Raw genomic sequence first — 25953 nt, forward strand, 5'->3', positions numbered from 1 at the left:
TTGTAACCATTGATGCCACTTCCTTATACACAAATATTCCGCACATCCAGGGCCTCGCTGCGATGGAGCACTTCCTTTCACGCCGATCACCTGCCACCCTACCTAAAACCTCTTTCCTCATTACCTTAGCCAGCTTCATCCTGACCCACAACTTCTTCACTTTTGAAGGCCAGACATACCAACAATTAAAGGGAACAGCCATGGGTACCAGGATGGCCCCCTCGTACGCCAACCTATTTATGGGTCGCTTAGAGGAAGCCTTCTTGGTTACCCAGGCCTGCCAACCCAAAGTTTGGTACAGATTTATTGATGACATCTTCATGATCTGGACTCACAGTGAAGAACAACTCCAGAATTTCCTCTCCAACCTCAACTCCTTTGGTTCCATCAGATTCACCTGGTCCTACTCCAAATCCCATGCCACTTTCCTTGACGTTGACCTCCATCTGTCAAATGGCCAGCTTCACACATCCGTCCACATCAAACCCACCAACAAGCAACAGTACCTCCATTATGACAGCTGCCACCCATTCCATATCAAACAGTCCCTTCCCTACAGCCTAGGTCTTCATGGCAAACGAATTTGCTCCTGTCCGAAATACCTGAACCATTACACCAACAACCTGAAAACAACTTTCGCATCCCGCAAGTACCCTCCCGACCTGGTACAGAAGCAAATTACCAGAGCCACTTCCTCATCCCCTCAAACTCAGAACCTCCCTCAGAAGAACCCCAAAAGTGCCCCACTTGTGACAGGATACTTTCCGGGACTGGATCATACTCTGAATGTGGATCTCCAGCATGGATACGACTTCCTCAAATCCTGCCCCGAAATGAGATCCATCTTTCATGAAATCCTCCCCACTCCACCAAGAGTGTCTTTCCGCCGTCCACCTAACCTTCGTAACCTGTTAGTTCATCCCTATGAAATCCCCAAACCACCTTCCCTACCCTCTGGCTCCTACCCTTGTAACCGCCCCCGGTGTAAAACCTGTCCCATGCACCCTCCCACTACCACCTACTCTCCAGTCCTGTAACCCGGAAGGTGTACACTATCAAAGGAAGAGCCACGTGTGAAAGCACCCATGTGATTTACCAACTGACCTGCCTACACTGTAAAGCCTTCTATGTGGGAATGACCAGCAACAAACTGTCCATTCGCATGAATGGACACAGGCAGACAGTGTTTGTTGGTAATGAGGATCACCCTGTAGCTAAACATGCCTTGGTGCACGGCCAGCACATCTTGGCACAGTGTTACACCGTCTGGGTTATCTGGATACTTCCCACTAACACCAACCTATCACAACTCCGGAGATGGGAACTTCCCCTTCAATATATCCTCTCTTCCCGTTACCCACCAGGCCTCAACCTCCGCTAATTTCAAGTTGCCGCTGCTCATACCTCACCTGTTGTTCAACAACATCTTTGCCTCTGTACTTCCGCCTCGACTGACATCTCTGCCCAAACTCTTTGCCTTTACAAATGTCTGCTTGTGTCTGTGTACGTGCGGATGGATATCTGTGTGTGTGTGTGTGTGTGTGTGTGTGTGTGTGTGTGTGTGTGTGTGCGCACGAGAGTGTATACCTGTCCTTTTTTCCCCCTAAGGTAAGTCTTTCCGCTCTCGGGATTGGAATGACTCCTTACACTCTCCCTTAAAACTCACATCATTTCGTCTTTCCCTCTCCTTCCCTTTTTCCTGATGAAGCAACCATTGGTTGCGAAAGCTTGAATTTTGTGTGTATGTTTGTGTTTGTTTGTGTGTCTCTCAACATGCCAGCACTTTCGTTTGGTAAGTTACATCATCTTTGCTTTTATATATATAATATATATCACGGAATAGCATCATTTCATGCAGTCTCCCTGGTCATAGTTTTTGGTTTGTGTTGGAAAGATGTCTCAGTTGTTGACAGTAAATGTTAGCAGTGATGTTACACCTTGGGGAGGCAATTCCTGCACACCACTCCATTGCTGTTCCAGCAGATACACAACATTATCTTTTGTGGGTGCATGCAGGTTCTCATATGGGTAGTTGCTGCTTTGTTTGGGCTCAGCCATTCCTTTTCTTCCCTTATTTTTGCATAAAGAGACCATTTCTTGTCACTAGCAATGATACAGGATAGGAAAAGTTGGTGCTCTTCACGAACCAATTGATGATGAGCAAGTAGATATGACTGTCTGCTGATTTTCGCAATTTTGGCTTAGAGTATGCAATACCCATACCCCAGATTTTTTTAATCTTCCACATTGCATGCAAATGTCGCATGATGGTGGGATGTTCACAGTTTGTCGCATTTGCCAGTTTCCAATTACACTGACATTGATCGTTGTGGATTAATGTGTTTAAATAATTTTCATCAAACACTGAAGGTCTTCCTGAACCTGGAGAGATCCTAATGTCAAAACGATCCTCCTTAAAACAAGGAAACCATTTTCTTGCTGTGCTTCGTTCGGTTGCATTGTCCGTATACATAACACAACTGTTTCTGGTTGCCTCCACTATTGTTATCACTGAATTGAACAGAAGAATACGTTAGAAATGTTCAGATTTCTCCACTTGGCACTCTATTTTATAGCATCCACAGCTCCACTTGCTATCTTAAAGTGACAAAATGACAACTCAGATGGCAACAGTGAACAACATACAATGACAGTTGATAAATAAACCCATAGCAGCTGCACTACCAACAAACAAAAGAAAAACCCTATGAACTTGCGCATCAACATACTATTTCTGCTTTAATTTTAATACTGAACTTGATGGACGCTCATTAGTGAGTTTCTGTAATTAAATAAAATATAAACTCTCTGAATTTGAGAGTGAAAAATATTTTGGTAACTCTTTTGCAGGTGTGAATGTCTTGAAGGCTTTGAAGGTCCACAGTGTGAGATAATTTCTGTTGGATTCTACGGTAATGGCTATGCTTTGTACCCATCCTTGGATGCTTGTGAACAAGGCCATATTTCACTGGAACTTACACCACATTTGGATGATGGATTAATATTTTATGTTGGACCAGTTACTCCAACTTCTGGGCATAATGTCAGAGGTATCTATTAAATATTAATTATTTCATGAGAAACATTGAAATAAATTTCAAAGACTGGAGCAGATAACTCCTAGTAGAATGATACTATATTATTAGAATATATTAATGTATTTCCTTACTGTACCAATTATCCATTTTGTGTATTGTGTTCTTAATTTAGTACATGCATTAGTAGATGCAGAATTTAAAAAGTAGTGGAAAAAGTATTTGTCAGAGGAGCAGAGGGTCTGTATATGTTGTAGAAGTGCAGCAAGTTAAACAGAAAGGACAGTTGTCTTATATTCATTCGTTTATTCATGCAGGACAGTGATCAAGTTTAGAAGTTCATAACAGCTTTATTTATCTTATCTAACTCTTCGCATGGGGTAAAATTGCTGGCAGAAGGACTTGCCATTACTTACCTTCAGAAATCACAACTCCCAGCACCCAAGATGATGATGATGATGATGATGATGATGATGATGATGTCCCATACTCTGAGGAGCATAGGGGACGATGCGGGAGACATACACTGCTGTACTTGGCAAGGTCCTAGTGGAGATGGTTTGCCATTGCCTTCCTCCGACCTTAATGAGGGTGAATGATGTTGATGATGATGAAGACGACACAACAACACCCAGTCATCTCGAGGCAGGAAAAATCCCTGACTCTGCTGGAAATCGAACCCAGGACCCCATACGCGGGAAGCGAGATCTGGAATGAGGAAGAAGGGAGGCAAAAGTGAAGAAAATGGTGTCAGGAAGTGTGTGAATTTGAGCACTGTACCAGATCAAACTCGGAGAAGATACAAGGAACAGAGCAGGAATTAAAGCTGGTTAGAGCAATAAGAGAAAAAGTAAAGTTGGCAACTATTGCAGATAAGGAATAGAAATAAGTGCAGAGAGAGAGAGAGAGAGAGAGAGAGAGAGAGAGAGAAAACAGGGTTGAAGGTATTTGGTGGGGTGGGATAGGGATGAATAAGTAAATAATAATAAGAATTTTATTATTATTATTATTATCTTGCACACCAGTATAGGAAAGAAGAAAGAGGATGGAGTCAGACTGTACTCAGATTAAAATTACTTTGTTATTAATGTTTAAGGAAGTCTAGTGGTAGGGACCAGCAGCCATCCAATTGTACTTCTTTCTTGAGCGCCATATGCTCGATGTGTTGCTGTTTTTCTTATAGGTATACACAGTGCCTTGTGAAATGTGACTGGCTTAATGCTGGCAACTGTCACCCACCACTGCAATCAATCAATCACAAAGTAATTTTAATTGGAGTATAAGAGGGTGGGAAGCAAGATAAAATGTTGGAGATAAGTTCCTATCTCCATAATTCAGGGAATTGGCACTGCATGAGAGGATCCAAATGGCCCACATGGTATAGCAGTTGGATCTTTCGAGTCTTGCTCTAGTATGGACAGTAGCTACATAGTGGACAGCCCAAGGGCAGACAGTTCTTCTATGTCCAATCATACACTCTGCCAATGTGGTATGCTTTTCACTGCAGTAGACAGCTTTTAATGGTCACTTCTCTGCCATTTTTAATCAGTCGTGAGGCTGCACATGTATGCAGGACACAACACCAGTAGGAAGTGCCCACTTCAGTGGATTGTGTGCATTTGCACCCTCAGGACTGATTGAAAAATTCACTTTTTTGATCATTAACAGCTGTCCACTGTATTGGATGCTGTGCATCTAGGTGTAACATTGCAAAGCGATATGGTATGGAATAAGCACATCACATTGGTTGTAGGAAAGGCAAAAGCTTGACTTCATTTTATTTGGAGAATTCTGCAAAGTGTGTCTCGGGAAGATAATGCTTTTTTCATGAGTCACTATTGTGGAAATTTAGAGAAAGTGCATTTGAGGCCGACTGCAGAATGATTCTATTGCTGCCAATGTACATTTTGCAGAAGGATTATGAAGATGAGATGAGTGAAACAGGAAAGGAAATAACTATTTTTAGATGTGGTACCCTCTGCTATGGACTGTATGATGGCTTGTGGAGTATATATGTACGTGTAGATTTACATGTATGTGGATAATATTAAGGAAAGATAATCATTTCAGGGTTTTACTTGAGAAGGTTTTAGCTCTGGTGGGGTAATCTATTAAGGCACTGAAGTTCTGGGTGATAGTGAGTAACAAAAGGCAAAGTTATAACCGTTGTCAAAATTTTTTTCTGTTTCCAGAAAGGTGTTCAATTCTTTCTTTCGTGTCATTGTTTGACACATTTATGGCCTTTTTCGTGTGCCATTATCTAAAGTATGATGTATTCTCCATAAACTGCATTAGTACTGACAAAGTGTTTTTTGCATGTGCCCAGTGATGAAAATTTGAAATCAACCAGCTTGAAATGTATTTGTGTATGATTTGTAGTCTTCATGTTCATAATCAATGTGATTAGATAAATATGTTAACTGCTTTTTTTTTTCCTCCAGATTTCATGGCTTTATACCTGCAAAATGGATTCCTTCGGCTGCTAATGGACTATGGTTCTGGAACAGTATCAGTTGAACAAAATCAGAAGCTAACTGATGGAAAACCTCACTTCATTGATATTCTTTGGAGCAAAACGGTAATAAAATTATTATGACAGACTCCTGGATAATCATAATTAACATATTTAAGGATTGAATTGTATTGATGCCATGATGTTTCTATCACTTGAGTAAACATTGCTAAATACAAGTTAAGAATTAAATGCAGCAGAGAATAAACATATACAGGGCTATTACAAATGATTGAAGCGATTTCATAAATTCACTGTAGCTCCATTCATTGACATATGCTCACGACACACTACAGATACATAGAAAAACTCATAAAGTTTTGTTCGGCTGAAGCCGCACTTCAGGTTCTGCCTCCAGAGTGCTCGAGATCGCAGTGAGACAAAATGGCAACAGGAGCCGAGAAAGCGTATGTCGTGCTTGAAATGCACTCACATCAGTCAGTCATAACAGTGCAACAACACTTCAGGACGAAGTTCAACAAAGGTCCACCAACTGCTAACTCCATTCGGCGATGGTATGCGCAGTTTAAAGCTTCTGGATGCCTCTGTAAGGGGAAATCAACGGGTCGGCCTGCAGTGAGCGAAGAAACGGTTGAACGCGTGCGGGCAAGTTTCACGCGTAGCCCGCGGAAGTCGACAAATAAAGCAAGCAGGGAGCTAAACGTACCACAGCCGACAGTTTGGAAAATCTTACGGAAAAGGCTAAAGCAGAAGCCTTACCGTTTACAATTGCTACAAGCCCTGACACCCGATGACAAAGTCAAACGCTTTGAATTTTCGGCGCGGTTGCAACAGCTCATGGAAGAGGATGCGTTCAGTGCGAAACTTGTTTTCAGTGATGAAGCAACATTTTTTTTTAATGGTGAAGTGAACAGACACAATGTGCGAATCTGGGCGGTAGAGAATCCTCACGCATTCGTGCAGCAAATTCGCAATTCACCAAAAGTTAACGTGTTTTGTGCAATCTCACGGTTTAAAGTTTACGGCCCCTTTTTCTTCTGCGAAAAAAACGTTACAGGACACGTGTATCTGGACATGCTGGAAAGTTGGCTCATGCCACAACTGGAGACCAACAGCGCCGACTTCATCTTTCAACAGGATGGTGCTCCACCGCACTTCCATCGTGATGTTCGGCATTTCTTAAACAGGAGTTTGGAAAACCGATGGATCGGTCGTGGTGGAGATCATGATCAGCAATTCATGTCATGGCCTGTACGCTCTCCCGACTTAACCCCATGCGATTTCTTTCTGTGGGGTTATGTGAAAGATTCAGTGTTTAAACCTCCTCTACCAAGAAATGTGCCAGAACTGCGAGCTCGCATCAACGATGCTTTCGAACTCATTGATGGGGACATGCTGCGCCGAGTATGGGAGGAACTTGATTATTGGCTTGATGTCTGGCAAATCACTAAAGGGGCACATATCGAACATTTGTGAATGCCTAAAAAAACTTTTTGAATTTTTGTATGTGCGTGCAAAGCATTGTGAAAATATCTCAAATAATAAAGTTATTGTAGAGGTGTGAAATCGCTTCAATCATTTGTAATAACCCTGTATATTATTTTTGGCAAGCATTGAAAACAGCATTTGGAATGCATGTGCCCAAGGCATATTCGAAGCGGGAGTTGTCAGGAGAGTAAATCAGAGATAGCACATTGGTAAGCAATGTACCAGCTTCTGTTACAAGATAAAGACAGAGTGAGAAGTAAATATATATTATGACAAAATTAATTAATGGTGCAATTAAGAACTAAGACAGAAAACTGCAGAAAAGAAAAGAAAAAGAAAATATCATAATACATGAAAATAAAAAGTACAATCTTATGTAAATCTCAAACAATTACCCCTACCCATCCCTTACCTGTGCAATAATTCACACTGCAAAAGTTGCCCTATGCAGCAACCCACTACTACTTACTGCAGATCCAACACTGGCAAGTCTTATGATATTAAAGGCAGAGCAGCTTGTGGAGCCAGACTTGTTTATCAGCTACTTGTGTCCAGTGTGCAATGTTCATATAGACATGACCACCACTGAACAGACGAAGCGCATAAATGGGCATAGTAGAACAGTCCATCTTAGGTACACCCAGTAGCCAGTTGTTGAACATGCTCCACTGCTAGACTTGAAGGACCTGAATGCTTGCTACACCACACAGGCTTATTTGGATCTCCCCACCACACCTGGTAAGTTTCCCTGAACTCTTCACATGAGAACTTGCACTCCAACACATCTTTAAATCCCAAAACCCTCCAGAACTTAATCTCCTTTATCTGATCCCCCTCCCTCACTTTTTTTTCATTTTCATTTACTGTGACTTCTTTTTTCTATCCTAATTCATAATTGCACTATTCATTTCTCTCTCTCTCTCTCCCCCCCCCCCCCCCCCCACACTCCCAAATCTGCTAATCTATTGTTTCTTCTTGTTCTGTCCTTACTGTCTCTCTGATTCCTTCCACTAAGATTCATCTACACTCGTCTTAAGTGGTGGTTCCCTCTCATCCTGAGGTCTGAGTGACTTCCCTTTTAACACAGCCTTTCCCAACCAACCAACCTCATCACTCCATGAGAAAGTATCTATGAGTTAGGAAGTATGTAACTTTCATATATGTCGACCAGAAATATTGTATAGTGTTCACAGAAATAACCTAGTTATTTTTCAGAGCTACAGAGGCTTTTTATACAAATAAACATTGCACAACAAAAAAGGGAAAAAATGAAAAGTTTAATTTTCTGTGTCTCAGTTTTAAAGACCAACTATCAAAAGATCAAACTAAGTTCTGTTTGAAATCAAACAATGGAAAATCCGTGCTTGAATAATGACAGTAATTTGAAAAAGATAGATTGCTACACGCCGTATAGTGGAGATGTTGACTTGCAGACAGGCACAACAAAAAGGCAGCGAAACAAGTAAGCTTTCGAAACTTCCTGGCAGATTAAAACTGTGTGCCCGACTGAGACTCGAACTCGGGACCTTGCCTTGCCTTTCGCGGGCAAGTGCTGTACCATCTGAGCTACCGAAGCACGACTCACGCCCGGTACTCACAGCTTTACTTCTGCCAGTACCTCGTCTCCTACCTTACAAACTTTACAGAAGCTCAGATGGTAGTGCACTTGCCCGCGAAAGGCAAAGGTCCGGAGTTCGAGTCTCGGTCGGGCACACAGTTTTAATCTGCCAGGAAGTTTCATATCAGCGCACACTCCACTGCAGAGTGAAAATCTCATTCTGGAAGTAAGCTTTCGACTGAAATGTCTTCCTCTGGAGTAGACAACTCGCACACTCGCACAACCTCTGGAGTGAAAAAAAAAAAAACACACACACACACACACACACACACACACACACGGCAACCAGAGACAGTGGTCACGTATGTGAACTGCGTTTGCATGAATGTATATGTTGTCCACTCCAGAAGGCCTTTTGGCAAAAAGCTTACTTGCTTAGCAGTCTTTCCATAGTGCCTGACTGTGACTTAACATTTCCACTAAATTGTGAGTAGCAACTATACTTCTCATAATATTCTCAAAGTTCAGTGTGAGTATTATGTGACTCAGTAGAATGTTGCTTGTTTCAAAATTATTGCATTCCATTGTAAAATGTCCACAGCAATAGGAAGCAGTCTACAAAAGTTTTAAATCTCCTTAAAAAATTTCTTATGAAATGAGGGTGCAGTATTATAAATTTAATAATTAATGGGTGCCTTTTGGTGAAATAGGATGTGTGGCAAATTTGTGAATGACGTAATTTAATGAAGTTATAATAATGTCTCTTAAGTACCCTTGCCTTGTCCCTCAAAAATGTCTGTTCACTGCACACACACACACACACACCTTTCCTGCCCAAACTGACATTTAGCTTTGCTGAACAATCATTTCATATGTGAATGCTCTTTCATTTAAACTCTTTCATTTAAATATGGCTTTAAATTAAATACGTAAATTGTAAATGATTTCTGTGATCTATACTTACACTGAATATATTAATCAAGTGAGATTTGACTAAGCACTTGTAATATTTTTGGATCGGTGTTTTAAGGTCAAAACTTGTTATTTGGAATCAAGCAGATCAGATTAAAGCTGTATTGGACTGGATGAGAAATCCTCTTTCCTTTTTCCCCTTTAAATACTGGTGCAACATGTGGTTGTAACTATTGACCACAGGGTTGATTTCAGAAAATACTCCTCTTCTAAGAGGAAAATTTGAGATGGCTTTCGGTTTTGTTGCTCTACACCGATGTTGCTTTCATTGGTATTTAAGGGCTCCTTACTTGTTTGTTATTACCATACAATTTCAAATAAAATTTTAGTTGTTGACCACATTCATAGAGATTTCCTTATTTATTTCAGACTATTGAGCTGGATGTTGATCATTGCCAGATGAGCTCATGTGTGTCTTTTAAAGCTCCTGTACCACCAAACGAATATCTCAATGTGAACGGCCCATTGCAGCTGGGTGGAACTTTTACAGACCTAACTGTGATTGGTGCAAGACTAAACTGGACAAATTTACCTGTAATGGAAGGTTTTGGTGGCTGCATTCGTAACCTTACATTTAACGGGAAGGTGAGTAATATATGGATTTTACCAATTACATTTCATCCATTAGTTTAAAAATTCTTCCTATTATATTATCTTTGCCCAAGAGAACTATTTGGAAGGCTGTTGTCGTTATGGTTGTCCTGAGGAAAGAGCTACATATATTAATGAATGTGATCTATTTCAAATGTATTTTGATAATTTAATGCTCAACAGGTGCTTCATGACAGTAAGAGCAGAGAGCAAAAAAGAACATTACACTGACAGCAGCTACTTCGAAGTTTAGTGTCACTGATACTTTATTTGTGGAAATGGTGTCGAAGGAGTCGGTTTATTTCTTGACTTGTGAGAACTGTTTGGTAGAGCAGGACTTGAACCCAGAACCTTGCCCTTTTGCAGACAATCTTTACTAACTGAATTATCTAGGCGCACCTCACATATCCTCACAGCTTTACTTCTGTCAGTACCTCTCCCGTACTTCCCTAATTTCACAGAAGCTCTCCTCCGTGTCTTACATGTCTAGCACCCCAAGAAGAAGTGATATGGAAGAGAAATGGCCCAAAGGGTTGTTTCCCGAATGAATCCTTCGTTCTTCAGTGGGATGTGCACTGTTTTGAGCTTTCTGCATGTCTGGTCATCTGCAAAATAAAGGATATGTCAGAGAGGAACCTGAAACAGACGCACGGTTTCAATATAGCTGAAGACAGGGACTAGGGGAAGTTTAGGCTAGGTGGACTGTGAGGACAGTGGGTGTGGTAGAACAACTGTTATTACCTATGCAGTTTAGAGGAAATGGAGCAGGTGCAGGGGGATGAAAATGGTACTACTATTGAAACAATTGTTGAAGTTATTGTTGTGATGTGCACCACATGCAAACTGGGTGTTGAGATGGTGGTTGCCTCTTAGTTTCACAGTGGGCTATCATATGGAGAGACAGCTGGTTAGTTGACATACCAATATGCTATGCCACAAAATAATGGCAGCATTTCTGTCATGTGATGACATTGCTTTTGCATGTAGCCCTACTTCTAATTGAATAGAAAATATCTACGACTCGACTGATGCAGGAAGTAGTGGGTGAGTAGGTTTATGGAAAAGGTCTTGCAGTTAACTCATCCCTACAGGAGCAGGGTAGGCAGCAAGTATGACAAACTTTAGAGCATGATACTTCAGGTGAGTGAGAGAATGTTAGTGAGGGAGAGGAGGGTTATTTCTGTGTATGATATCCCCCATCTCAGAGTCACAGGAGACGTACAGTATAAACCCACTTTTGCGTTCATGGAATTAACATGTTCCCATTGTTTACAACATTTTTTATCACTCCTGTCAAATGTTTTATGTCCACAATGTTAATTCACATTTGATTTTGCGTCAACATATTTATAATTTTTCTGGATTTAGGCTTTATGAAAAAATGCTTGTGGGGGGGAAAAAACTGATGTAAAATGATGCTGGCATGATGTTGGCCATCAAGTAGTTTAACACCAGGGTGCTCTACTTAGTGGTTTTAAACTGGTAAATGTGTAAAAGTTGGAACTGTTCGTGTTGCATCTCCTGCCACTGCCAGTCTCTGCTCTGCATGGTGGCTGATAGGAGTAACTAGGTTCGTACAAATAAAGGTATCCTGACCAATTACAACGATGTCCAAACTGTCTCTGCAGCACATGAGCAGTTCTGTGATTGTTGTAATTGTCGTCACACCTCTGTCGAACCATATTTAGTGTGTTCTGTCTTTTATCCGCTTGTAGCGCTAGTTGGCACCTTCATTCAGTTTGCATTGTTCCAGTGTTTTTGGTTTAAACATGGTGTGAATTACATATATTCTCATGCTGAGCAAAACATGTTTCAGGGATTTATTCTCATTGTTAAGAGCAATATTTACATATGTATTTTTTGTGATGTTACACAAGAAACGTGTGAGTGATCGTTTGAATGTGTGGGGCTTTCTACATAACTAGGAAGCACAGTACCGGATAACCTCAAAAAGACAACTACAGTTAAAGAGATGCAGAACAACACATATGCAAACAACTCGCAAAATACTTGCTTGAATATTTGCACTTGATATGGAGGAAAAAATTCTCGAAAAGCACTGTGATAACCTTAAAAAAATGTGTAACTGATGCAGTGTTTCATTATTTAAATAATGAATGACAGCTGCAGGCATTCCAAAAACATCTATAATGACATGTGAAATTGAGTCAAATGCTCCTGCTTCCAAGTTATCAGTTTCCATATCAGGTGATTTATTAGATAATAAACAATTGTTAGATAATAAACAAGTCCCTGACATGAGTATTTTGATGCCTGTTATGTGCACATACATAAAGTGTGAAAATGCAGGGGGTATCCTATACATAACTTTTACAGCTTAAAATGTTATTTCCCATGATTTACATTTTCCCACATTTTACACAATTTTTTGAAATCTCTTGAAAAGTGTAAAAGCGGGGTTTCATTGTGATTGAAGCCTGAATGAAAGAAGATACTTTTATGGTTCAGGTGGCCAGGATGTTCTCTGTTTGTAAAGGTTCTAACCAGTAGTCAGTATATTTGGACAATTCCTGCTTCTCACTGCAGATGCAGCACATGTGAGAGGAAAGGTTCGTAGTGAGGTACTTTTGATGTGGAATGTGGCAGTTGCTAACGTAGTGGTAGTGTCAGTGATTGGTACATTTTATATTTACAGTAAATTCTATGGTGTATTAAGAGAGATTAAGATCAACATTAAACAGGATTGAAAAGTTGAGTTGAAAAATGCCAGGTAAAGTGGATTCACAAGTTAGTTCTGAGGTTCTGGAAGAAAGAATTGTGGCCGGCCTTTGTGTGGAACCAGTCATTGGCAAATCTCAAACTGACAAGGTGTTTTGTGTGTTAAATGAACAGAAGCTGTTCCTCTAGATGCCCCATAAAGTTGGATGCAAGAAGGCGTGATAAGAGTACCCATATCAGTTCTTCAGATGTGTTTGTAGATGTTGCCATCAGACAAGAAGTAATTGAGTGAACATGTGTTTCGCCAAAAGAGTAAGGAAAGGAGTGCTGGATAGGTGTCCAGACATTAGGGCAATTGTGATTCTGTGGCAGCAAGGCCATGGACATGTGGGATGTTTATGCTCTGGGGCATAACATTCACAGACAGACGCAAGAAATCTGATATAATGGGGTAACAAGATGGAGGTTGTGGAAATGTAGTGCCAGAAGTGATTAGTTTCTTGAATCTAGGACTGCAGACAATTGGTTGGAGGTGACAGTAGGTGAAGGTGAAGCACCTTTCTGTAAGAGAATTGCAATTTTTGACTTTGGAAGTAGGTAAAAGTGGATATAGGCATTATTGTTGTTGTCGTTGTCGTTGTTGTTGGTGGTGGTGGTGGTGGTGGTGGTGGTGGTGGTGGTGGTGGTGAATTCAGATGATTGGTTTTGAGAAGTAGTTAGAAGCCATTTTGGGCTTGTGAGATATGATCATAGTGATTAGGTTTTAAGCAGAGGGGTCAGAAATTGGATGAGACTCTCAGGCCAGTAATTATCATGGTTCATGGTGCCCTTATCATAAGGAAGAGTGATATGTTCAGAACTGATTTTATTTTAGATGATAGCTGTGTGAGAAGGGTTATGGGAAAAGATAATGAAGCCAAATTGGAGTTCAGGGGTTCATGGAAGGCTATTGTGTGGTCAATGGTAGAAAGAGTAATAATTGGAGGGTGACTGAAACTGATCAAAATAAAGTTCATTGTTAGTTCCAGTAGGATGGGCAGCAAAGAAATGCTTTCACTGAAGGGAGTGAATACTAGGAAACATTTAAGGAAGAGTATGTTGAAATGATTCGTAACTATGATGATGAAGAGAAGTTTTTTGGACTGGTAGAATTTGTAATTGGGGACAAAATGTGATAGAAGATGTATTGAAAAATAAAGAAGCAGGGATAGAAATAATTTTAGAAAGAAATGGGTGATGCAGTAATAGAGAAGGTTTTCAAATTGTTGAAGGGATGTGTAAGAGGTGTGCAGTGTAAAAACGAGGGTAAGTAATCATTTTTCACACACACACACACACACACACACACACACACACACACACTGGAATTTGTGTGTGTGTGTGTGTGTGTGTGTGAGTGATTTTAATTGAATGGATATTTGGTAAGTGAGCTACTGTTATGTAAGACAGCATGTGTCATAAAGAGAGAAGAAAAAATATTGACAGTGAAAATAAATAGAAGGGAAAGATAGCAGTGTCAGAATACCTGAATGTGTGTGTGTGTGTGTGTGTGTGTGTGTGTGTGTGTGTGTGTGTGTGTGTCTATATATATGCTGTCACAGATATTGATTTAGTGGTTTCAGTACATCTTTACTTTGTAGAATGAAGAGACTAAGCATTTCATACTTTTCTTCCAGACATACAACTTGGGCATGCCAGGTGATGCTAAAAATGTGGATCCTGGATGTAATCGTGGGTTAGCAAAAGCTGTTTCATTTGGAATTAACACCAATTTCCTTGTGGCGATACTAATATGTATTGCAATATTCCTCAGTAAGTATACTACTGCTGCACACATTTTAAATAATGTTAACAGAAAAGTAGAATATGCCATAGAATAAAAATTTGAAGGGGTTTGGTGTCATTGGTTATTCTTAATTTGTAAAATATTTGTTTGCAACCCTTGCTTATAAACAGTAATTGTAACATATGATATGTTGTCCCCTTGAAATTAATAGTGAAATAAATTTGTTTCAGTTCTGATCCTGGCAGTAGTTGTGCAGAGACGCAAGTCTGATGACATGTATAAAGACACAGATGACATCAGAGAAAATATTATTAATTATGAGGATGAGGGAGGTGGTGAGGGTGATATGACAGGTTATGATCTGAATGTTCTACGTTTCATGTATGATGGACAAGGTCCAAATGACAAGGCTCCTGTTAAGGAAAACTTGAAGAAGAGAGGTAACATTTTGGTTTTTCATTGGCAAAAGTGACACAGCTGTTCAATTTCTTAGTCATTGGTTCCATACAAATGTTGTTAATTTTTTACTGAAATAATAATTTCGATGTACTTTGTCAACAGCACCAGATGAAGTGCCAGATATATGTGGATTCTTAGATGGGAAGAAAAAAGTCTGTGACAATGACCCAGAGAGTACGCCTTTTGATGATGTCAGACATTATGCATATGAGGGTGATGGTAACTCATCAGGCTCATTATCATCATTGGCATCTGGTGAGTAGAGGCTAGTGTAATTACATTTGTTGGTGTCTATGAATATTAAATGAAAATGCAACAGTTGTTTAATCCATTTTCATGATTCTAAAGTTTCATTGTGTTAGCTCTAATAGTTTTTCAACAAAAACTGTATACTGATGATTGTTATATGAATTTGTAAATTGAGGAATGCTGGGCAGGAAGTTGCATGTTATGAGGAAATGATTTTTAACACTTTGACAATGAGCCCGTAAGGCTGTTGTGTTGTGCAACCCAGGTGCCAGTTATCGATTGGAAACTGAAAACTAATTGCAAGAATATCTGGTTACCTTCCCTTTGTCAAGTGATATCATTCACTTACAGAATCCAGCATAATTGTAGTGTCTGATGGAACCAGTGCATTTTTATGTTGTTGTTAGACTTGTGTACTACTCTTGACACCAACATCTCACAACTTCTTAAGTCACAGAAGATGCTCATATTTCATGTTCTCTTTATGGCTGCAACCAAAACTTGCATTATTAAGTATGAGAACAGGAATCCTAATTAAAGAAAATAGCCAACATTTGGTGGATTTATCAGAAAATGGATTTCCAGCGGCAGATTCAGCAACTGAGGAGGAGCTTCCAACTAGAATGTTTCAAAATGACAAATTTTACAAAATCTGATGACAAAGCGAGTTGGAAGGATACATCATGTTTTATAAGAGTTACCAACTGCTCAAGTCAGCATATATTTTTAAAAATTTTGTTCTTTCTAGCTGTTACTGTTTTCAGACAATTTGTCCATCGTCAGAGTAATTTTATCAGTTGTTGAATATTTAGAATGCTATGATGTCCTACAGTGGGCAGCAAATTTAAATTGAGGTATATTCAAAATGAAAGTCAAGGATAAATTAAAGTTACAAATTGAAGAATTAATTAATGGTCCAGGGTTCCATTAGAGGGGGAGGAGTTGAGAACTGGTTGTGTTGAGATTGCAATAGATTTATTTTCATGTCAGAATGCTGCAAAATGTTATTAAAGAAAGTATAATCCATGGCTGCAACTAACATGTAACACCACATATTTTAGTCTGTAAATAAGTTTCTTATCCTGACAGTACTTTTAACTTTTCTTTGTTGTTGTCAAAATTGTTATTAATCAGATGATTTAAAGCCTCGCTCTTTTGCAGTGTGTGTTGATGTTTGAGGTACCACGCATCCATAGTCTCCCCCTCAGCAGTAAGCCTCATGTGTCTTGCCTTGCGGGATGTGTTTCATTGGCAGCACATTCAAGCCTTGTCTACATGTGTTCTGTGAACCTGCAGTGGTAGGGTGGAGTAGTAGTGTTCTGTGTGCATTGCAGCTGTTAGGTTGTGTTGCTGTCTAATTCTTGTGTAAGCTGATTGTAGTGAGAATGCTAACTATTGCAGAGAGAGTGGGGTTACTGGAAGTAGTTTTCCATGCAGGAGGAAACTTAATAGAGCTTGTGAGGCATTTTCCTGCTTTGAGGTGTCCACACTGTGACACAGTAAGCAAATTGCAAACAATAAGTTCAGTTCATGAAGCACCACAAACTGGTAGGCCCACAATTTTACCAGAATGGAAGCTTGACGACATTTAGGGCATTGTGTTGCAGAGTCAAGAAAATCAATGAGGAGATTATTGCAAGAGGCTAAAGTCTCTCGTATGACAGCACATAAGGCATTAATCAAAGAATCGAGAGTGTATGCATATAGAATTACAGCTGTGCAACAATTACATTATATGAACCATATGAAGCAAATAGTGTATTGTGAATGTTTACAGTGATTTGTTAACATGCATGGAGTTGCTGATTTAGAGTGAACCTTTTTCAATGATGAGGCTTGGTTTCATATATCTGACTACATTAATTCCCAAAATTCACAAAATTAGTCGCCAGAAAATCCACATGCCTTAACAGAAATGTCATTGAACCCAGAGAAAATGGGAGTGTGGGTTGCCATAATGTGAGCACGAATTATAGGGCTGATTGTTTTTGATACTACCATCACTTCTGATGTCTATTGTTCCAGGATAATTTGTCCATTTATTGCCCTCCTAAATAAAAATGAGATCATTCAGTCTTGCAACAAGATAACACTTCTGCTGATAGTGCACACCAGTCCCTACAACTTTTGGATGAGATCTTTGGGGACAGAGTAATTACGAAAGGTCTCTGGCCCCTGTGCTCACCGGATCTGTCTCCACCCAACTATTTCCTTTGGGATGTGGCTAAAGCATTTGTGTATCAGTATAACCCAAATACAATCGATTAAAAGAAGACAGCAATAATTTATTATCTGCATTTGATTACATGTGAAAGATCAGTAAAGGTGTTCACAAATAAATGTAAATACTTTGAACCATGTGTTCAAGAAAGAAGAAAACATTTCCATTTCCAGCATCTACTGTGGTATTGATGAGTATAGTGTATTTAGTTGTAATTAATATAATTAATTAATTCCATTGTTTTAATTGTAATAATGTTGAACAACTTTTTGTGCTCTGCAAAGCAAGACACATGGAGATTGCCGCTGTGGAGAGAATTTGCAGACACACTGTAGATCAAATATTAACTGTCGAGTATTATTTTAAAAAATGCTATATGTCAACTTTTTTGGACCAGAAAGCTTCAAAGTGTCACACAGGAAGGACAAACTCAGGCCTAAAATGCATGGGTTTAGTTGTGAGGTGCAGCCTTGAATTATTCTTTAATTCTATGTCATTCAAGCCGATACTGATTTACATCCATTAGAAAACTGGACACTCAAAATACTTCAGAAAACCAAAACTATTGAGGCACAGGGGCTGTTACAATAAATGATCCTTAATTTTATATATTGGATGCTGGGGGGGGGGAGTTTGCCTTTCAAATCTGAGCTGAGATTGCCAGTGTTTTGTTTACAGTCATGTAAAATAGCAAAATGAAGTAATACTGAGTAAAAGCTTGTTGAAGGTAACTGAAAACTATGCAGCCTGAAGTTCTGTCAAACCCTACTGTTAGGTGTCAGCCCATACTCTTGTATATTGGTGCTGATGACTTCTGTTTCCATTCTTGCTTGATATACCATTTGTGTTCTTTCACACATTTTATGTAAGGATATATATTTGACAATTGTTACTCCGCTTGGTATCTACAGTGTTCATTGTATCTACATCTCTGTTCTTACAATGTGTAAGTAGTTAAGTGTCTTTGGACAATTACAGTCGGCTTGTGATAATTCCAAGTTCAAGCAATCCCAGAAAAAGTTGAAGTAATTGGGAGATAAATTTAACAAAACTTTGATTAATCAAGGTGGAATCAAGAAAAATTCAAAAAAAGCTTGTCACCAATAAAAATGAAGTTAAAAAAAATAGTAGCATAGTTTTAATAACATACTTCTTTGTAAATGGAAGCAGAAAGTAACAGGTAGAACTTAAATGAAAGTTGATTTTTGTACCTATTATATTAATTTTTATTTATTTTAGTATTTGAAACAAAAGTTCATCAAATTGCTAAAAATATATATTAAAACAATTTTATTTTGTAAAAAAATTGATATTTTTTTTGCTTCACTGTCTTCCAGTGTGCTTTGTAAGTGCATTGACTATTATCATCAAAGCTGAAAACATGGCATCATTTACTTCATTCAAAGGATGTACATGCACAACATTTTAAATGACATCAGAACCATAAAATTGTCAAATGTTACATTTTATCCTAAGTTAGGTAGAAAGCCCCAAGTATTGTGGAAACGCAATTTAATTGCTCTGCTCTCCTGTTGTTGCACTGATTCTGTGGCTTCTTGATAAATCCACATTTCTTTAAACATTTGCTGATCATCAGGTTAATATCCTTCCATGCTTATATCACCTTTAGTCATCTGAATATCCAAAGTGCTACCCAATACCATAATCACTTCTTTACAGTACAAAATTTTGAAATTCTGAATTATTCTCAAGTGAAGTGGTTTTAATTTAGAGTTGCTGTTTGTGGGGTAGCACATTATGCAGAAGTGATGGGTTTTTGTGAACTGTACAATTGTCCAGAAAAAGCAAGATTTCTGACTTCCATTTTCATATTTGTGTCAAGGCTCAATGCCCACTCATTGAACAAAGTTGTCATCATTGGCACCTTTTTGTTGAAGCAATAAGACACAGGAAATGATTTGATGCCTGGAAACATAAAGGATTAGCAAGTTTTGCTATAAAGATATTTTAGGTTCTGAGATATATCTACATTCACTTCAAGCAGCATGCAGCTTCTTTGCTGTGACATTATTCATCTTTGAAAGCCAATATTCAGTCACAAAGACACTCAAAAAATGTCCCATTTTATTGTATTGAAAACATCAATGGATGGTAACTTGCCAGCAGTCATACAGGTCAGTGAGTCAACCCAACTAATGGTGAACCTCTCAGTGCTCAGATTAATAGTGAAATATTTAGCCTTTTCTTTAAATGTATAACTTCAGACATTTAAGTTTCTTCCTCTAAATTGACTAAGCTTCTTCCATAAGCATTCTGCAGAATGTGGAAATTTACCATGCCAGGTCCACTTCCTTCCTCCATGTGGCTCATTTTCAGCAATATAATATTTCTGCTTTAGTGGTGTTGACAGTGTGGATGGTAGCATCCCAAAAGTTTGCATTGCTTACTTTTGTTTTTCTCTGCATACTTTTGTTTTTCTCTGCATACTTTTGTTTTTCTCTGCATACTTTTGTTTTTCTCTGCATACTTTTGTTTTTCTCTGCATACTTTTGTTTTTCTCTGCATACTTTTGTTTTTCTCTGCATACTTTTGTTTTTCTCTGCATACTTTTGTTTTTCTCTGCATACTTTTGTTTTTCTCTGCATACTTTTGTTTCCCACTGCAGCCCATGGCCTCAAAAACCTACTTCTTTTCTATTGGAATCAAACACTTTGACGAATTTGAAGTCACAGTACAAGAGGTTTATGTACTGTGCTGTAGTGTACTATGTGTCATTCAGTAAACAACGTAGTATCAGGAAGAGTCGAATGATGACACAGTTCAATTGGCGAGTGTTAGTCACCAATTTAAAGTTATAACATGTTTGGAGCATCACTCTGTCTGGACAATTGCTTCTATTTCTCAAGTGTAACGAAATATGTGGCATTTATTTGATTTACAGAGGTTGTTTGTAGGGGCCAGATAATGAGTTAGATTTACTGAGAAATTTGATATGTTGAGGTTCAGATTAGCAAGAGTTTACTGGATTAGTGAACTTACATAAATGTTCAGCAAACAGTGGAAGAGAGACAGCAATTATCAGGTGTAATTGAGAAACCAGCCTGTGCAAACACAGACAGAATATAGTAGATAAATGACAGATAATTGTTAATGAAATTGGGAACATATTAATGTTTTAAAGTTAGGATCAGTTTGTCAACTCTAGAACTCTTTGTATGAATGAATAACTGTCCATTGACTGGTCTAAATGCTTATTTGTTAAAATGTTCGTGTTAATCCGACAGCAGCAGTTATTGCTGCTGTACAGTTGAATGTATTACTGAGAAATACCAACATCATTCATTTTGTTGCTTTTCATAGTAACTTCATAATTGATTTAATGGTGTGACAATGACTTGTGTTAATGCCTTTCTGGATATTACAGGCACAGATGATGGCGACCTCGATTTTGACTATCTCTCCAGCTTCGGCCCTCGTTTCCGTAAATTGGCTGATATGTATGGCGAAGAGCCTAGTGATGAGGAAGATGATACTTTCCACAATCCTGCATCAGAATCGTGGTGCTGAAACAGGGATTTGTACTGGCTGGCACAGCTAGTAGGGACCATGGGTGCAACTGTATGGCAGCAAGCTCCAGTGAACTTCAGAAGCTGGTGGTAAACAAGGGCCAGCCGGTAGTTTTTATCAAGACTGACAAGCATCCTCTATGGTGCTGCAGTTGTACTGAAATGACATATCATTTCAGTGATAACTAACATAAACTTTCTGTGTTATAAATTATATACTACTTGTGCAATAACAGATTGCATGTTTTAACGTCTGATGCATAAGAAGAAACAAATGATGAGAAGTGTCGGGTACATTGAATGAAGTGCCAAATAGTAAGTAATTGCGGTGTATTACTTGTGAAAAATGGGGGCAAAACTGCTGTGGAATAATGGTTGTTATTTTTAAATGTTACATCATTTGTGTTACTGGGATGTCGCTGCAGAAAGTAATCCAAAAGTTAGCAGCAGATTTTGCTTGTAAACATTCCATATAATTATGTTAACTGCACAACTCAAATCTTCATCGTCCTATGTAAGACAGTTAAAGTACATGTGTAGAACACTTGACTGTGAGACTCAGTTGTGAAACAGTGTTGTTAAACTAAAAAAAAAAAGTCAAGTGTACTAAAGTATTGAAAAAGTTTCTGTGAATGTTGGACTTGAAGGTTTGTTCTTGTTTTTATGTTTACAGGCGATATTAGGAAAATATATTTGTATTTAATGCTGTTGTGCACAGCGACATCAGATTTATTTTGTGATCATTCCATAGATTGAATGCTTTATTAATTTATTTAATGAATGAGGATTAATGCAGCTGAACTGACTGTGATGACACAAATTACAAACTTTTATGTTAGGAAGTAATAGTATTTAAGGCACAAGATTCAGTAAATTTTGTTTGACTGAAAACAGTATTTTATATTGAAATATTAGTTAGAATGCTGTATGCTTTGATAAAAAGTTGAATTTATCATATTTGCTGTGTGAAAGTGTTCTATTGTACTTAAACCGGAAGACGATACTGTGATTTTTTTAAATAGTATGGAGTGTTAATCAGTAGCATGTGATGTTCATTTGCATACCAAAGAAATGTGACAGGTAACTTGAAGGTATCTTTAAAAGGTTTCATACATTTCAGATTCACAGTGACTGTACAGTCCTGTCATAAACATGCATAAAAAGAGATGTGGACTAGTTTGAACACTAGAAGATTTTTTAAAAGACATTGTTAGTGAAGTACTATCCTTTGTATTACTGTGGGGAAAAATACTGCAACGGTCAAGTTTATAACAGTGAAGAAAATTATTGCTCTGGAAATTCAAAACCAAGTGAATGATTCCCATGTCATCGGTACTTTCACAGCAGAAAAAAGGCCTTTGTAAGAAGTCTGAATTCATGTGTTGGGTAAAATACACTTTTTTCCAGAATAATGCCTGGTATTGTTTCATTGTGTTAGTACTATGTTTGCAAGTGATGGACAACTGATATGTGTTACATTTGTAATGCATATGTTTCCTCACTCTGTTGTCTAGGTAGTTCTGGAGTAATTATTAAGATTCCCACAAAGTAAAATATTGCTATGTGCCTTTTACTAGCTTTGAGACAGGCTGGATAAGAAATATCATGCAGCAGTTCATAATTTCATTTTCTACTGAAGAAAGGTAAAAAAATTATCATGTGTTAGAGAGAGAGAGAGAGAGAGAGAGAGAGAGAGAGAGAGAGAGAGAGAGAGACTGATTGATTGATTGACTGAGTCTGTGATTACAAGATAACTCTGAAAATTTTTATGAGGGCATAAGTTTGTAAACAGACATTAGAATACAAGGTTCTGTGAATTAAAGTATGCCCATGATAATTTACATTTTCAAGGAAGCACCTTATAAACTGAAAAACATGATAATTATTACATTGACAAGTGAAAAGAAGGCCACAAATGTTGTGAGTTTTTAATTGATACTGGAATTTGTGTACGGCTTTGTCATTCATAATAATTAGTATACAAAGGCCTGTAGAATTTAACTATTGTTTCTACATATTATAGTTTAGCATACACAGTCACAGCATATCATGCAGCATATATTTGTGTGCACTTGCAATTTTTTTAATGGACATTGTGTGATGATACCAAAAATTTAAATATATGCTTTAAAACTATATTTGTGGACAGTATTTAATTTTTTTTTAAATGGTTGCTCAAACTAACTTTGACATAATTGAGAGGAAAAAATGGAATGTAATCAGTTAACTACAGGCAGAATTTCGAAAATAAAAGAATCAATAAGTTACTGTTATTTTTAATTCAAAGGCATGTTACTGTTGTATATTGTAATAAACAGGAATGTTAAGTGACTCAACTAAATTGAGTATTCTAATAATGTACTTTCAGGATCACACTAATTCATTGAGTTATTTTGGTAAAAATGTGGGCAATGTTTATTGATATTTTTCTGCAAGAATTCTAATTTGAGTACAAATATTTACATTCATTAATTTGTTGCAACTTGGTATAAATCTAGTATTATTATGATGATGATGATGATGATGATGATGATGATGGTGACAATTACTATGGCTAAAATTGTTGAAATATTAAATCTGAACACAGTTAAACAAGTAAAATTAATAACTGCTTTTGTGAGAAATTATTTTTGAACTAGTTCAGGTGCCTGTAATCGGTTGACTGTACTTTTGAATCAGTTGACTTGAATCTTAATTCACAATTCTGCTTGTTGCAGAGAAAGTAAATTTTACCAAGTTAAGTAGTGTTTTCAGCTACAAACAGTGAATTAATATAAAACATATGTCAGGAACTTCTGTCAAATTTTCCAGCATTTAATTGTACGTACATTCCAATGGAGAGGACTGACACACGTTATGTATATATAAAGGTTTTATGTACTATTTTGAAAAAGTGAAAGTGATTTACTAACTTGTTGTTATTGTTTTAAGTTGTACTTTCCCATCAAATAGATTGCAGTTTTGTTGTAGGTCATACAAGTTGTACTTCACTGGAAATTGTGGTTCAGTTCTGAATTTGGCAGATGTATTCTAATTTAATCTAAATGCGATTTATATTTTAAGTCTTAAGATGTAAGCCAGTGCCATCTGCAGAGAATATGTTATTTGTCTTTTGAATATTGATGCATATACAGAGAACTTGCTCTACTTGTAAGTTTCCACTTGTAATACCACATTTTAACAGCTTTTTAAAACCTGGCTGTCTTTCACCTGTCAGTGCATGGAGAGAGAAGAAATTTGGACAAAAAATTCACACATCATACTTATGAAAACACATTAGCATTATAGGGGCCAAACTGTCAGTGCTAACAGTCCAGATCTCATGTTGTGCGTGTATATGGGTATTCAGATTTAACATTTTGTGTGTGTGTGTGTGTGTGTGTGTGTGTGTGTGTGTGTGTGTGTTTTAGAAGAATGCCTGACTTGTTTACAACTGACCTGAGTGTGAGTATTTTATACTGTAAATGTTTTGATAAATAAGAGTTGTGAAGTTTGTCTTGCTGCTAATATTGCAGTATCTTCCTGTGTAATCAGCGATATGGCACGCAGTAGTGTAAAAGAAATTCACGAACGCATTGTTTTTGTAATAAGCGTGACTGCAAATTGTCCTACAGTTGTCCCATATTTTGTACTATTGTCACATAACTCTGAATGTTTTTCATGTATATTTAAAAAAAAGTGTGCATATTGTAAATTGCCTTATACAATGGCCTGTCTCATTAATGCATTTATTTTAGTACTGTAATAATAAGTCATTGTGATTTGTAGTTTTCTTTTCTGTTTTACACATCCCTCTCCATTTATTTTACTCAAAAATATTACTATTCTCCATCAAAAGTGTATGCAAAAGTGTAGTTCTACAGGAAGATGCAGAAAGAAATCCTTCATTTGGAAAGCTAATAAATACCATAAAAAACATGACTTCCATTTTGAGAAGTACAGAGAATGCCATTTATGTCAACACATTTTTACCAAAACGACATTCCATTCCTGGCCACGAAATTGATAGGCTAATTTAATTCATCTTCATCTCGATTGTTATTCATGCACTTAAGAGCCTTTTGAGGTGTAAAAGTTGCAACTTTTTGTGGTACTGCCTCCTTTGGGTACATTGTATACCTGTACTTTGAGATAAACCCTTCCCATCCGCCTCATAGAAAAAGTTCCTGGAGCGGAGGTGTTGGGGGGGAATGCAAATATGGCCAACAAAATCCCCACCAGACAAACATGCCCAGGAAATATTTCTCTCAAAAGTTAAAGGTAGCCGCAATATGTGGGACCTTTTGCATGATCTTGCTGAAGCAATACGTCTTCAGCACCGTGATTGTCACTTAAAGTGGGCTGGAAATGTTATTAACAGAATAAATACTGTGATTCTTCAAGTTTTCCCAGCGGATGTGTTGTAAATAGTCTTCACGGGTTGCTGCCGCATCATTTTGTGCAAATTCCACAATATTTCCTCGGAGCAACTGTCTGATATCTTCAGGTGGTTCAACCTTGCTGGTGGCTAGGTACTGCTGACGGTATCCACACGTCGACGCCCCATTTCTCGAACGCACGTGCGAAGAATGCGCAGGCACAGAAATTGCACATTCGCTATGATTTGCAGATAGATGGTGCCATATTCAAACTCCCTCTGCTGAAAATAGGAGTGAGGCTCACCTGCACGTGTGCTGTATGCTGTGTTTGCCAACAGTGCAGTCAGATGTTACTCAGTAACAGCCGTACTGTACCAACATTATGATGGGCCTGTTATCAAAGAATCTTGATTCTCAGAAAGATGATGCCAGGGATAAAACTTCTGTCTTTTCATAAATCATCCGATGTCCTGTATTCAGTCAGTGTTCCGCAGTTGCTGACTTTTTTAGTTGACAATGGCGTGAATGATGCTGATGTTCATCGCAGCGTTCTTGTA

At 38.1% G+C, this 25953-nt stretch overlaps 1 protein-coding gene across 1 annotated transcript in view; it reads left to right on the forward strand.

The window, feature by feature from the left end:
- The window catches only part of LOC126259220 (DE-cadherin), a 623473-nt gene extending 598698 nt beyond the window's left edge, over positions 1–24775 (forward strand). Inside the window, exons 20-26 of the mRNA XM_049955830.1 lie at positions 2851–3050; positions 5477–5613; positions 9896–10111; positions 14473–14608; positions 14813–15022; positions 15144–15296; positions 20897–24775. Of these exons, the coding sequence (XP_049811787.1) occupies positions 2851–3050; positions 5477–5613; positions 9896–10111; positions 14473–14608; positions 14813–15022; positions 15144–15296; positions 20897–21039 (1195 nt within the window). The 3' untranslated portion in view covers positions 21040–24775. The remainder of the gene's footprint in view (positions 1–2850; positions 3051–5476; positions 5614–9895; positions 10112–14472; positions 14609–14812; positions 15023–15143; positions 15297–20896) is intronic.
- Positions 24776–25953: the final 1178 nt, after the last annotated feature.

This window comes from Schistocerca nitens, chromosome 1 (genome assembly GCF_023898315.1).
Source record: "Schistocerca nitens isolate TAMUIC-IGC-003100 chromosome 1, iqSchNite1.1, whole genome shotgun sequence".
Classification (NCBI taxonomy): Eukaryota; Metazoa; Arthropoda; class Insecta; order Orthoptera; family Acrididae; genus Schistocerca; species Schistocerca nitens.